The sequence below is a fragment of the Hypanus sabinus genome, chromosome 21, assembly GCF_030144855.1.
Source record: "Hypanus sabinus isolate sHypSab1 chromosome 21, sHypSab1.hap1, whole genome shotgun sequence".
NCBI classification, from domain to species: domain Eukaryota; kingdom Metazoa; phylum Chordata; class Chondrichthyes; order Myliobatiformes; family Dasyatidae; genus Hypanus; species Hypanus sabinus.
In genome coordinates this window covers 57,097,533-57,109,887 of record NC_082726.1, presented here as the reverse complement: position 1 = coordinate 57,109,887, position 12,355 = coordinate 57,097,533, and the positions used below count along the sequence as shown (strand labels likewise).

General features: G+C 42.1%; 1 protein-coding gene across 1 annotated transcript in view; it reads right to left on the bottom strand.

The window, feature by feature from the left end:
- LOC132379079 (cholesterol side-chain cleavage enzyme, mitochondrial) overlaps window positions 1-12,094 on the bottom strand; it is a 51,676-nt gene extending 39,582 nt beyond the window's left edge. Inside the window, exons 1-2 of the mRNA XM_059946624.1 lie at window positions 11,769-12,094; window positions 8,605-8,760 (exon numbers count right to left, since the gene is read on the bottom strand). Of these exons, the coding sequence (XP_059802607.1) occupies window positions 8,605-8,760; window positions 11,769-12,052 (440 nt within the window). The 5' untranslated portion in view covers window positions 12,053-12,094. The remainder of the gene's footprint in view (window positions 1-8,604; window positions 8,761-11,768) is intronic.
- Between the last annotated feature and the right edge of the window lie 261 nt (window positions 12,095-12,355).

Here is a 12,355-nt window from a genome sequence, read left to right as displayed (position 1 = left end):
GACTAGTAATGCCACTCTCCTCCTTTAATCCCTCCTGTTCAGTCACACCTAAAACAACAGAACCCCAGAATGTTGAGCTCCAGTCCTGCCCTCCTGCAACCAAGTCTCACCAATGGCTACAACATCATAATTCCAGGTGTTGATCCATGATCTGAGCTCATCTGCCTTTCCTACAATACTTCTTGCAATTAAGTATTCACTGCTCAGGACACTAGCCACACCATACTCAGCCTTTTGATTCCAGACTTTGTCTGAGATCTTAGCAACATCTGTCTCCACAACCTTGCCATTAACTGTTCTGGCACTTTGGTTCCCATCACCTTGCAACTCTAGTTTAAACTCCACTGTGCAGCATTAATAAACTTTCTTGCTAGGATATTAGACCCCCTCCAGTTCAGATGCAAACTGTCCCTTCTGTACAGGTTCCACTTTCCCTGGAAGAGAGCCCAATGATCCAAAAAATCTTATGCTCTCTCTCCTACACCAACTCTTTAGCCATGTGTTAAACTGTATAATCTTCCTAGTTCTGGCCTCAATAGCACATGGCATGGGTAGCAACCCTGAGATCACAACCCTGGAGGTCCTCCTCTTTATCTTTGCACCCAACTGCCTGAACTCCCTATGAAGAACCTCATCACTCATCCTATCCATGTCATTGGTACCTAGATGGATCACAACCTCTAGCTGTTCACCCTCCCACTTAAGAATGCTGAAGACTCGATTCGAGATGTCCCAGACCCTGACATCTGGGTATCTCGTTCCCGCCCACAGATCCTCCTGTCCGTTCCTCTAACTAATGAATCCATACCACAACGCACCTCTTCTCCACCACCCCCCATCCCTTCTGAGTCATAGATGCAGATTCAGTGTCAGAGGCCGACCGCCGTAACTTTCCTTTGTTAGGTCATCTCCCCCAACGGTATCCAAAGTAGTTTACCTGTTGTTGAGGGGAATGGCCACAGCAGTATTCTGCATTGACTCCTTAAAACCATTCTCCTTCTGAATGGTCACCCAGTTATCTGTGTCCTGTACCTTGTGTGTAACTACCTCTTTATAAGTCCTATCTATCACACCTTCAGCCTCCTGAATGATCCCGAGTTCATTCAATTCCAGCTGGATGCACTTCTCGCAGTTGTCATCATCAGAGACACTGGAGGTATCTCTACCTTCCCACATTCTGCAAGAGGAGCATTCAACTATCCTGCCTGGCATCTCTATTGTCCTAACCAAGCAAATATAGAGAAGGGAAGGGAAAAATAACTTAATCTAGAGCTTTTCCTTCCTTTAATTTCTCTGATTAAAGCCTCTCTTTGCTGAAGCCTCAAAGAGCTAAAGCTCAATACCACCACTCTGTCCACTCAGATGATGGATGCTGCACTTGCCCTGCCTTCCTGTAATTTGCTCTTGTTAATCAATCTCAAATGCTGATCTGTCACTGGTCAAAGCTCAATTTATGCTGCCGCAATTCGCTGCTGCCTTTCTCTACTTGGGCAGTGGACCTGAGTGAAATCCTCCTCCTCTCAAACTTCTGATGTCCGGATTGTCGACTGGTCAAAGCTCTATTTGCCAAAAGCGGAACTTCCTGGTGATCAAACATTTTAATTCTGATTCCTGTTCCGACATTTTGGTCCATGATTTCCTCTTGTGCTGTGATGAGGCCACTCTCAGGGTGGGGGAGCACCATCTTATGTTCTGTCTGGGTGTCTCCTAATTGATGGAATAGACTTTCTGGACACCAGATCCAATCAGTTCCCCTCCATCACCATTGTCTTCCTCCTAGTGAAACTTGTCCTCGCTCTAAACAATTTCTTCTTTGGGTTCTCCCACTTCCTTCAAACAAAAGGGCCATAGGCACTCACATGGGTCCTAGCTATGCCTGCCTGTTTGTTGGCTATGTGGAACAGTCTATGTTCCAAGCCTACACTGGTGATCATCCCACACATTTCCTATGCTACATTGATGACTGCATTGGTGCTGCTTCCTGCACTGTGCTGAGCTCGTCGATTTCATCCACTTTGCCTCCAACTTTTACTTGGACCATTTCCGACACTTCCCTTCCTCTTCTCAATCTCACTGTCTCTATCTCTGGAGACATTTTATCCACCGATGTCTACTATAAACCCACAGACTCTCACAGCTACCTGGACTATACCTCATCCCACCCTGCTACTTGCAAAAATGACAACCCCTTCTCTCAATTCCTCTGTCTTTGCCACATTTACTCTAAGGATGAGGCATTTCATTCTAGAATGAAGAGATGTCCTCCTTTTTCAAAGAAAGGGGCTTCCCTTCCTCCACCTTCAATGCTGCCCTCTACTACATGTCTTACATTTCAAGCACATCTATTCTTACCCCATCCTCCCGCCACGCTACCAGGGATAGGGTTCCTCTTGTCATCACCTACCAGCTCACCAGCCTCCACGTCCAGCACACAATTCTCCAAAACTTCCAATACCTCCAACTGGATCCCACCACCAAACACATCTTTCCCTCGCCCCCACTTTCTGATTCTTGCAGGGATTACTCCCTATGTGATTCCCTTGTCCATTCGTCCCTCCCCACTGATCTCCCTCCTGGCACTTATCCTTGCAAACAGAATAAGTGTTACACCTGCCATTATACTTCCTCTCTCCCTACTATTCAGGGCCCCATTAAGTCCTTCCAGGTGAAGCGACTCTTCACCTGAGCCCGTTGGAGTTCATATACTGTGTTTAGTGCTCCTGGTGTGGCCTCTTGCATATTGGTGAGACCTGACATAGATTGGGAGACTGGTTCACTGAGCATCTACACGCCGACTGCCAGAACAAGCAGGATCTCCCAGTGGCCATACATTTTAATTCTACTTCCTATTCCCATTCCAATATGTCCACCCATGGCCTCCTCCACTGTCAGGATAAGGGCACACAGGTTGGAGGAAAAACACCTTACATTTCACTTGGGTAGCCCCAACCTGGTGGCATGAACTTCAATTTCTCAAACTTACAGTAATGTCTCCCTCCCTTCACCATTTCCCATCCCCTTGTCCCTCTTTCATATTATCTCTCTGCCCACCCATCGCCTCCCTCTGGTGTTCCACACCCCACTTTTCTTTCTTCCATGGCCTTCTGGCTCTTTCACCAATCAACTTCCTAACTCTTTGCTTCATCCATCCCCCTCCATTTCACATATTGCCTGGCGTTTCTCTCTCCCCTCACACCACCTTTCAAATCTACTCCTCAGCTTTTTACCTCCAGTCCTGCCGAAGGGCTTCGACCCAAACATTGACTGTATTTTTTTCCACAGATGCTGCCTGGCCTGCTGAGTTCCTCCAGCATTTTGTGTGTGTTGCTTGGATTTCCAGCATCTGCAGATTTTCTCTTGTTTGTGCAGGAATATCGATATCTTCTTCCAATAAATTTTGTTTCCCACCCCTCCCCTCTTCTTTTATTCCCCATTCTGGTCTCCTACTTTTTCCTTCCCTTTTTCCTATGGTCCACTTTTCTCTCTTATTAGACTCCTTTCCCTACAGCCCTTTACTTTTCCAACCCACCTAGCTTCAGCTATCAACTTCTAGCAATCCTCAGCCCCCACCCCACTTCTCTTCTGGCATCTTCTCAGTCCTGAGGAAGGTTCTCAGCCCGACACGTTGACTGTTTATTCATTTCCATAGATGCTGCCTAACCTGCTGAGTCCATCCAGCATTTTGTGTGTGTTGCTTTGGATTTCCAGTATCTTCAGAATTTCTCATGTTTAAGCTAATTTTTATTTCTTTATCAAAATGTTTTCAAGAATAATCCAAGCTACTGTATCATCTATAATTAAAATTTATTTCCTTAACAACAGTAAAACACAACAGAAATGCAACAGGAGCGTTCCCACGCAGGTCCGACACAGATTTTCAACAGGAAACCTAGTCCATAAAAGAGAGGTACCGCCTAGTGGAGCAGTCATCGTGGGAGCAGACATTCTCAGAGTAGCCTGAGTCAGAGTAGGAAGGCTTTGGCTCAAACAGGGCTTCGTCGAGCACAGACAGAATCTACGCAAGTTAATTTCTTATTCAACTCCAGAGAGAATAGGGGTATGTCTACAGAGCCAGTGTTCTGTTCTGGGTGTCAGATGTGGGATTTCCAGGAGACTCCCAGCCTCCCCGATGGCCACATCTGCACTAGGTGCATCAAGGTGCAGCGCCTTAGAGACTGCATTAGGGAATTGGAGTTGCAGCTCGAGGACCTTCACTTGTCAGGGAAAGTGAAACAATGACAAACTGGAGTTACAGGGAAGTAGTTGCTCAAGACTACAGGAGATAGATAAAAGGGTGACTGCCAGGAGAGGGAAAGGGGAATGTCAGATAGTGAAGAGCACTGCTGTGCTTGTCCCCCTCAACAATAAGTAATCCTTTTTGAGTACTGTTGGGGAGGCGGGGGGGACCTACCTGGAGGAAGCAACAGCAGCCATGCCTCTGGCACTGAGTCTGGCTCTGTGGTAGAGAATTGAAGAGGATGGTAGCAATTATAGGGGACTCCATAGTCAGAGAAGCAGATAGGCGATTCTGTGGATGCAAAAAGGAAACACTGATGGTAGTTTGCCTCCCAGGTGCCAGGGTCCGAGATGTTTCTGGATGTGTCCACAATATCCTGAAAAGAGAAGGTGAGCAGCCAGAAGTCATGGCACATATTGGGGCCAATGCCATAGAAAGAGAAAGGGAAGATGTCCTGAAAAAAAAATATTGGGAGTTAGTAAGGAAACTGAGAAGCAGGACCACAAGGGTAGTAATCTCAAGATTGCTGCCTGTGCCACATGACAGTGAGGATAGAAATAGAATGACGTGGCAGATGAAGAATTGAAGCAGGGGGCATGGATTCTAATTTCTGGATAATTGGGATCTCTTCTGGTGCAGGTGGGACCTATACAAAAGGGACAGGTTCCACTTGAATCTGAAGGAGACCAATATTCTTGCAGGCAGATTTACGAGAGCTGTTGGGAGTGGTTTAAACTAAAATGGCAGGGGGGTATGAACCAGTATGGTAGAGCTGAGGATGAGCCAGCAGGTTTACAAGTAGTTGGTGGGTGTAACATGAATGTAAGGAAGGACAAGCCAACGATTGAGTATAAATGCAGACAGAGCAAAGAGTTAAATTGTACCACAGAGATAAAATTCAAAAGGATGAAGAATGCAGGACTGAAGATGCTGTATTTAAATGTGCATAGCATTAAGAATAAGGTGGACAAACTCATGGCACAATTAGAGATTTGTCAGTATGGCGCTATGGGCATCACTGAGTTGTGGCTGAAAGATGGCATAGTTGGGAGCTTAACATTAAAGGATGTACTTTGTATCGAAAGGACAGGCAGGAAGGCATGGGTGGTGGTGTGGCTCTGTTGGTAAGAGAGATGCAATTACATCTTTAGAATGAGGTGACATAGAATCAGAGAATGTTAAATCTTTGTGGGAGGAGTTAAGAAACTACAAGAGTAACAAAACCATTATGGGAATCATATAAAGGCCTCCAAATAGCAGCCAATATGTGAGGTTGAAATTGCAAAGGGAGCTGGAAAAAGCATGTAATAAGTAATAAATAATTATTTAAATGAAATTACACCAATTGTAATGGTGGACTTCAATACACAAGTGGATTAGGAAAATCAGGTTGGTGACAGATCACAAGAGATGGCTTTTTAGAGCTACTTGTGCTTGAGCCTACTCAAGGAAATGCTATCTTAGATTGGGTGTTGTGTAATGACCCAGATCTTATTAGGGAGCTTAATATAAAGGAACCTTCAGGAAACAGTAATCATAATGTGATTGAATTCATACTGCAATTTGAGAGGAAGAAGTATAAGTCACATGTATCAGTATCACAATGGAATAAAGGGGCATGAGAGAGAGCTTGCCCCGGTGGATTCAAGGAGAGCATGCCGAGGATGACAGCAGAGCAAAGATGCTTGAAGTTTCTGGGAATAGTTCACAAGGTGCATGTTAGATATGTCCCACAGAGGAAGAAGTTTTCAAATGTCGGGGCAGGCAACTGTGGCTGACAAAAGAAGTTAAGGACCACATAAAAGCTAAGGAACTGGCAAATAAGGAAAAAAACTATGAGTGAGAAGTTGAATGATTGGGAAGTTTTTAAAATCCAACAAAAGGCAACTAAAAAAGTTATAGGAAGGGAAAAGATGAAATATGAGGGCAGACTAGCCAATAATATAAAGCAGGATACCAAAAGTTATTTCAGTTATATAAAGAGTAAAAGGGAGGTGAGAGTTGATATTGGACCACTGGAAAATGATGCTGGTGAGGTAATAATGGGGGACAAAGAAATGGCAGATGAACTAATTGGGTACCTTGCATCTGTCTTCATTGTGGAAGGCTCTAACCGTGTGCCAGTGGTCTGTGAGTGTCAGGAAGCAGGAGTGAGTGCCATTGTTATTGCAAAGGAAAAAGTCCTAGGCAAACTCAAAGGTCTTAAGGTGGATAAGTCACCTGGAACAGATGGACTACATCCAAGGGTTCTGAGAGAGGTTGCTGAAGAGATAATGGATGCATTGGTTATGATCTTTCAAGAATCAGTTGACTCTGGCATGGTCCCGGAGGACTGGAAGACTGCAAATGTCACTCCACTCTTAAAGAAGGGAGGAAGGCAAGTGAAGGAAATTATAGGCCAGTTAGCCTAACCTCAGTGGTTGGGAAAGTATTGGAGTCTAGTGTCAAGGATGAGGTTTCAAGGTACTTGGAGACTAATGATAAAATACAAGGGGTGATTGATAAGTTTGTGGCCAAAGGTAAAAGGAGTCAATTTTAGAAAACTTAGCACATTTATTTTTCAACATAGTCCCCTCCTGCATTTACACACTTAGTCTAGTGGTCATGGAGCATATGGATCTTGGACCTCAAGAAAGTGTCCACAGCAGGGGTGATTGATAAGGAGATGAGTTATACAGCTCTCTTTACATGCACATGCAGTTCAACTCTTTGAGTGATTATGCAGAAAGTTTGAAGTTAATAACTCATCGGGGTGATTGATAAGTTTGTGGCCATAGGTAGAAGGGGATGGGTAGAAGGTAGAAGGGTCAGTATTGGGACTGCTGCTGTTCACATTGTTTGTCAATGACTTAGGGAAAATAATTGATGGCTTTGTGGCAAAGTTTGCGGATGATATGAAAATCGCTGGAGGGGTAGGTAGTGCTGAGGATGCAATGCAATTGCAGCAGGATTTAGACAAATTGGAAGAATGGGCAAAAAAGTGGCAGATGGAATACAATGTTGGGAAATGTACGATAAAGCACTTTGGTAAAAGGAATAATTGTGCAGACCATTATCTAAATGGGAAGAAGGTTTCAACATCAGACATGCAGAGGGATTTAGGAGTCCTTGTACAAAACTCCCAGAAGGTTAATTTACAGGTTGAGTCTGTGGTAAAGAAGGCAAATACAATGTTAGCATTTATTTCAAGGGGAATAGAATATAAAAGCAAGGAGATAATGCTGAGCCTTTATAAGACACTAGTCAGGCCGCACTTGGAGTATTGTTAATAGTTTCAGGCACTGTACCTCAGAAAGGATGTGTTGTCATTGGAGAGAGTCCAGAGGAGGTTCACAAGGATATTTCTGGGAATGAAGGGGTTAACAGATGATGAGTGTTTGGCAGCTTTGGGCCTGTACTCACTGGAATTCTGAAGACTGTGGGGGGATCTCATTGAGACCTACAAAATATTGATAGATAGGGTGGATGTGGAGAGGATGTTTCCTATGGTTGACGTATCCAGAATTAGAGGGCACAGCCTCAAAATTGAGGGATGACCCTTTAGAACAGAGGTAAGGAAATATTTTTTAGCCAGAGAGTAGTAAACCTGTGGAATGCTCTGCCACAGACTGTGGTGGAGGCCAAGACCGTGCATTTATTTAAGGTGGAAGTTGATAGATTCCTGATTGGTCAGGGTATCAAAAGATATGGCAAGGGCAGGTTTATGGGGTTGAGTGGGATCCAGGACCAGCCATGATAGAATGGCAGAGCAGACTCAATGGGTTGAATGGCCTAATCCTGCTCCTATGTCTTATGGGCTTTTGGAGCAGGCACTTCTGGCACAACAAGCCATGCCAACCAGCAACTCACCTATTTAACCATACCATAATCACATGTCAATTTACAATGACCAATTAACCTACTGTCCTAACTGGTATGTCTTTCCTCTCAATATTATTTAAATGGAGAGAAGGTTTGAACATATGAGGTGCAGAGGAAACTGGAGCAACTTCGAGGAAACCCATGCGGTCAAGAGCAGAACATACAAACTCCTTACAGGTTGCCATGGAATTGAACTCAGAACTCCAATGCCCTGAGCTATACAGTATCGTACTTAATCTACGCTGCCATGCAATATTTTAGTCAGAGAAAAGTACAGCATAGAAACAGGTCCTTTGGCCCATATTGAACATGCTGAGCCATTTAAACTGTCTACTCCCATCAACCTGCACTAGGACCATAGCCCTCCATACCCCTATCATCCAAGTACTTATCAAAACTTCTCTTAAACATCCACACTCTCATGACCCTCTGAGTGAAGAAGTTGACCAAGAAACAAAGTTGATCAAGAAACAAAGTTTATAATTCTGGCAAATATTTAAACTTACAGTAATTGGACACCATAGTTTTCTTTCCTAAGGTCTCTGTAAGCAGCCCAAGGTGCCACCTCCAACCTCTTTGGGAGTGGACCCTCTGATTTGAACATAATAACAGCATCTGCAGGATTAATAATATATATACTGTCATAGTAGCCAATCTTTTCCCTGCAAATGAACAGAGAAGAGGAGTTATTAGTAAGGGTCATATTCCAAGCAGCAGATTCAAAACTCTGAATAAATACACTTAGTGGTCACTTTATTAGGTACACCTGTATATCTGCTCATTCATGCAAATATCTAATCAGCCAATCATGTGACAGCAACTCCATGCATAACAGCATGCAGACACGGTCAAGAGGTTCAGTTGTTCAGACCTAACATCAGAATGGGAAAGAAATGTGATTTTGACTGCAGAATCACACACAAAATGCTGGAGGAACTCAGCAAGCCAAGCAGCGTCTATGGAAAAAAGTACTGTCAACATTTCGGGGGTAACTGTAGGATGATTGTTGGTGCCAAACTGGGTGTTTTGAGTTTCTCAGAAACTGCTGACCTGCTGGGATGTTCCTGCATAACAGTCTATAGAGTTTACAGAGAATGATACGAAAATCAAAAAAAATCCAGTGAGTGACAATATTGAGACCAGAATAGTTCAAGCTGACAGAAAGATGACAGTAACTCAAATAACCACACGTTACAATAGTGGCGTGCAGAAGAACATCTCTGAAGTAGATGGGTTATAGACATACACTCAGTGCCCATTTTATTAGGTACAAGAGGTACCTAATAAAGTAGACACTGAGTGTATGCGAATGTCACAGGGGTTACCACTCTCTTTTGGTGGAAGAGTTTCGCTCTGAAAACAATAATGCTAAGTGACACTGATCATGAAGGTATTGGTATGATTGGCCCAATTGACTTTCTGATCAATGGTGACATTTTAGATATTGATGGTGGGAATCAACAATGACAGTACAGGTAGTTGGTTAGATGCTTTTGTTAGAGTGGGTTATTGCCCAGCACTTTAACAGTACAGGCCATCTTTGGGTAATGAACAAACGAATTCCTTTTTATAGAAATACATAATTCGATTCCAACTGTTAAGACGGAAGATCTCTCAATGTGATCTTGTAATGAATCGCAACAAACAGACATAATACTGAGAAGAAAGAACAGTTACTAAAAGAGAGAGGTGAAACTAGTTTTACCATTTATAGGAATCAACATATTCAAATATAGGCCAGACTATTGAATCTAATATTATGGGTGCTAATTTGTATCCGGGGGGTTCTTTAGGCAGCTGGGTCAGCTTTATTTACCTGCCTTAAATGAACAGTGTGCAATAATCAGCCACACTGCTATCTACTGTCAAAGTGCCCTATGTTCACATATCCTCCACTCCTTAAAAAGATTCTGCCTTCTGGCTACTTAAGACTTTCTTGATATAAGCAGTCTGCTTGGCTGAAGCAGTGTTTTCGGTTAACACTATGCTAATATCTTTGTGCATCCAGTTTATCCCAGGCAGCAGGCTTCACAACCATCAGGGCACTAATGTGCAAAGCAGATCTTCAATTATTCTCCCCCACAGTCAACTCTTTCCCCAACACTGTTCAATCAGGACAGAGAAGCATTGGAATTTTTTTTCAAAGAGCAGGGCATTCTTTCAGACATATCCTTAACCCTCCATCTTTATGATAATAAAGAGGCCCATTCCACAGCTACATGGAAATATAAAGGTCTTCTCTTTTCTGTCAACCTTATAACTACCCAATATCCACCCACTCCTGTATAAATGAACTTTGGCTATGATATACATTTCAATTTGTAAATAGTTACTGTCCTATAAGTTGGCCTTCAATTTTTGACTATATATGGTGTTGTCTGAAGGTCTGGAATTTGTTTTTAAATAACTTATGTGTTGTGTGTGACAGGGAAGGTTAACACTTATTGTTTATTGCCAATTGACCTTGAATGACCATATCACTGGACTATTTGAAAAGGCAAAAAAGACAAAAGTCAACCAGATTTACATGGGTCTGAAACCACTTATAGACCATGCAGACAATTTTTTTTTCTTCAGAGAACATTAGTGAAGTTTTACATCTTCCTTGAGAATAACTATAACAATTCCCCAGCTGCTTTGATGAAATTTCAGAATCAGAATTAGGTTTAATATCACTGACATATTTTGTGAAGTTTGTTGTTTTGTGGCAGCAGTATTTTGCAATATTTAACAAAAACTATAAATTACAATAAGATATTATTTAAATAGTTCAAAAAGAGGAAAGAAGAAAAAAAAGTGAGGTAGTGTATATGAGTTCATTGTCCATTCAGAAATTTGATGGCAGAAGTGAAGAAGTGGTTCTTAAAAGTTTGAGTCTGTGTGTGCAATGAGAAGCAGGATTTCTACTCACATCGTTAACTTCTAGTACAAACTACTGGATTATGGATCTAACTATAACGTTTGATGTTGAGGTACACAATAAGATTAGTTACAGTGAACCCCATCAACCATTTATGTATTTGACCCTCTGGACTGGAGCCCTTGAGATAGACAAGTGCAAAACCATAAAAACTGTACAGCCACATTTCTCAAGATCCCAGGATAAAACACACCATAAGTAGTTATTCAAATACTTTGACAGACCAAAGAAAAATGTTGCAGTACCTCTCTCCCAACCTTTCAAAGATCCTAGTGCCTGAATCCTAATTTATGCATCTGTGAGTGAATATGTGTCATTATGGGAATAGGCAGACATAATGCAAAGATACATAGCTCAAATCAGTAAAGGTTATCTCAATTCAGCTGTGCAAATCGGCTAGGCAGTGTTTTATTGTTTAACATACAAAATTATAAATTTATAATTCATACAGGTTCTTCCATTATAAAGGTAAATGCTCATTTGCTTCAAGAACAGATTTGGTAGGGGTATCATTTTCACCCATGATAGTTTATATTGTATGAATTAAGCTTGTTGACATCAGGACACAATTGCTTGAAATATACTGGTATAATTTAACATCTTTTAACAAAATGCTTCTTCAAATATACTATGAAGTACAAATGACTTTGTGGTATTTTAATATACAACCCACAAGTTTGAGTAGTATATTGAAGAAATTAAATGTCACTTTAAATATGAATTTAATATTGCAGAGGTAAATTTGCTTACCTGTAAATTGGTCCATACTTATTGAAGTTGTCTGACATCAGATGGTGTGCATTGTTAAAACCCTTGCTCCTCCAGAAATAATACACATTAAGCCAGTTCCTTCTCCAGTTGCCTGGTATATCAGTTAGCGATTTCAGAGTTTGTTCTGAAGGGATGCGTGATTCACTTGTTACTGAATAATTCCGATGAGGGAACAACGTGAAGTCATGCTCCGGGGTTGTAAATGAACCCCTTTGTGCATAAGTGCTGGCAGATAAGGAGAGTCGGAAACTTCCCCTGATCATTATAACACATGCAGTGCTTCCTGCTACTCTTCACATCTGAGTATTCTTTATCACTTTTGTTTTTATATATACTATATTCAAGGACTATTTCAGCAGCTGCGTCACTTGAGGACAAAATTTGAGCCTTTGTTATTCTCCAAGGCCAAGATGGAAAACTACTGGGTAAAAGGCTAGAAGTCACATTAAACTGAGCGTTACAATTAAGTGCGCAAACATGAGAAAATCTGAAGACCCTGGAAACACACAAAATGCTGGAGGAACTCAGTAGGCCAGACAGCATCTATGGAAATGAGTAAACAATCA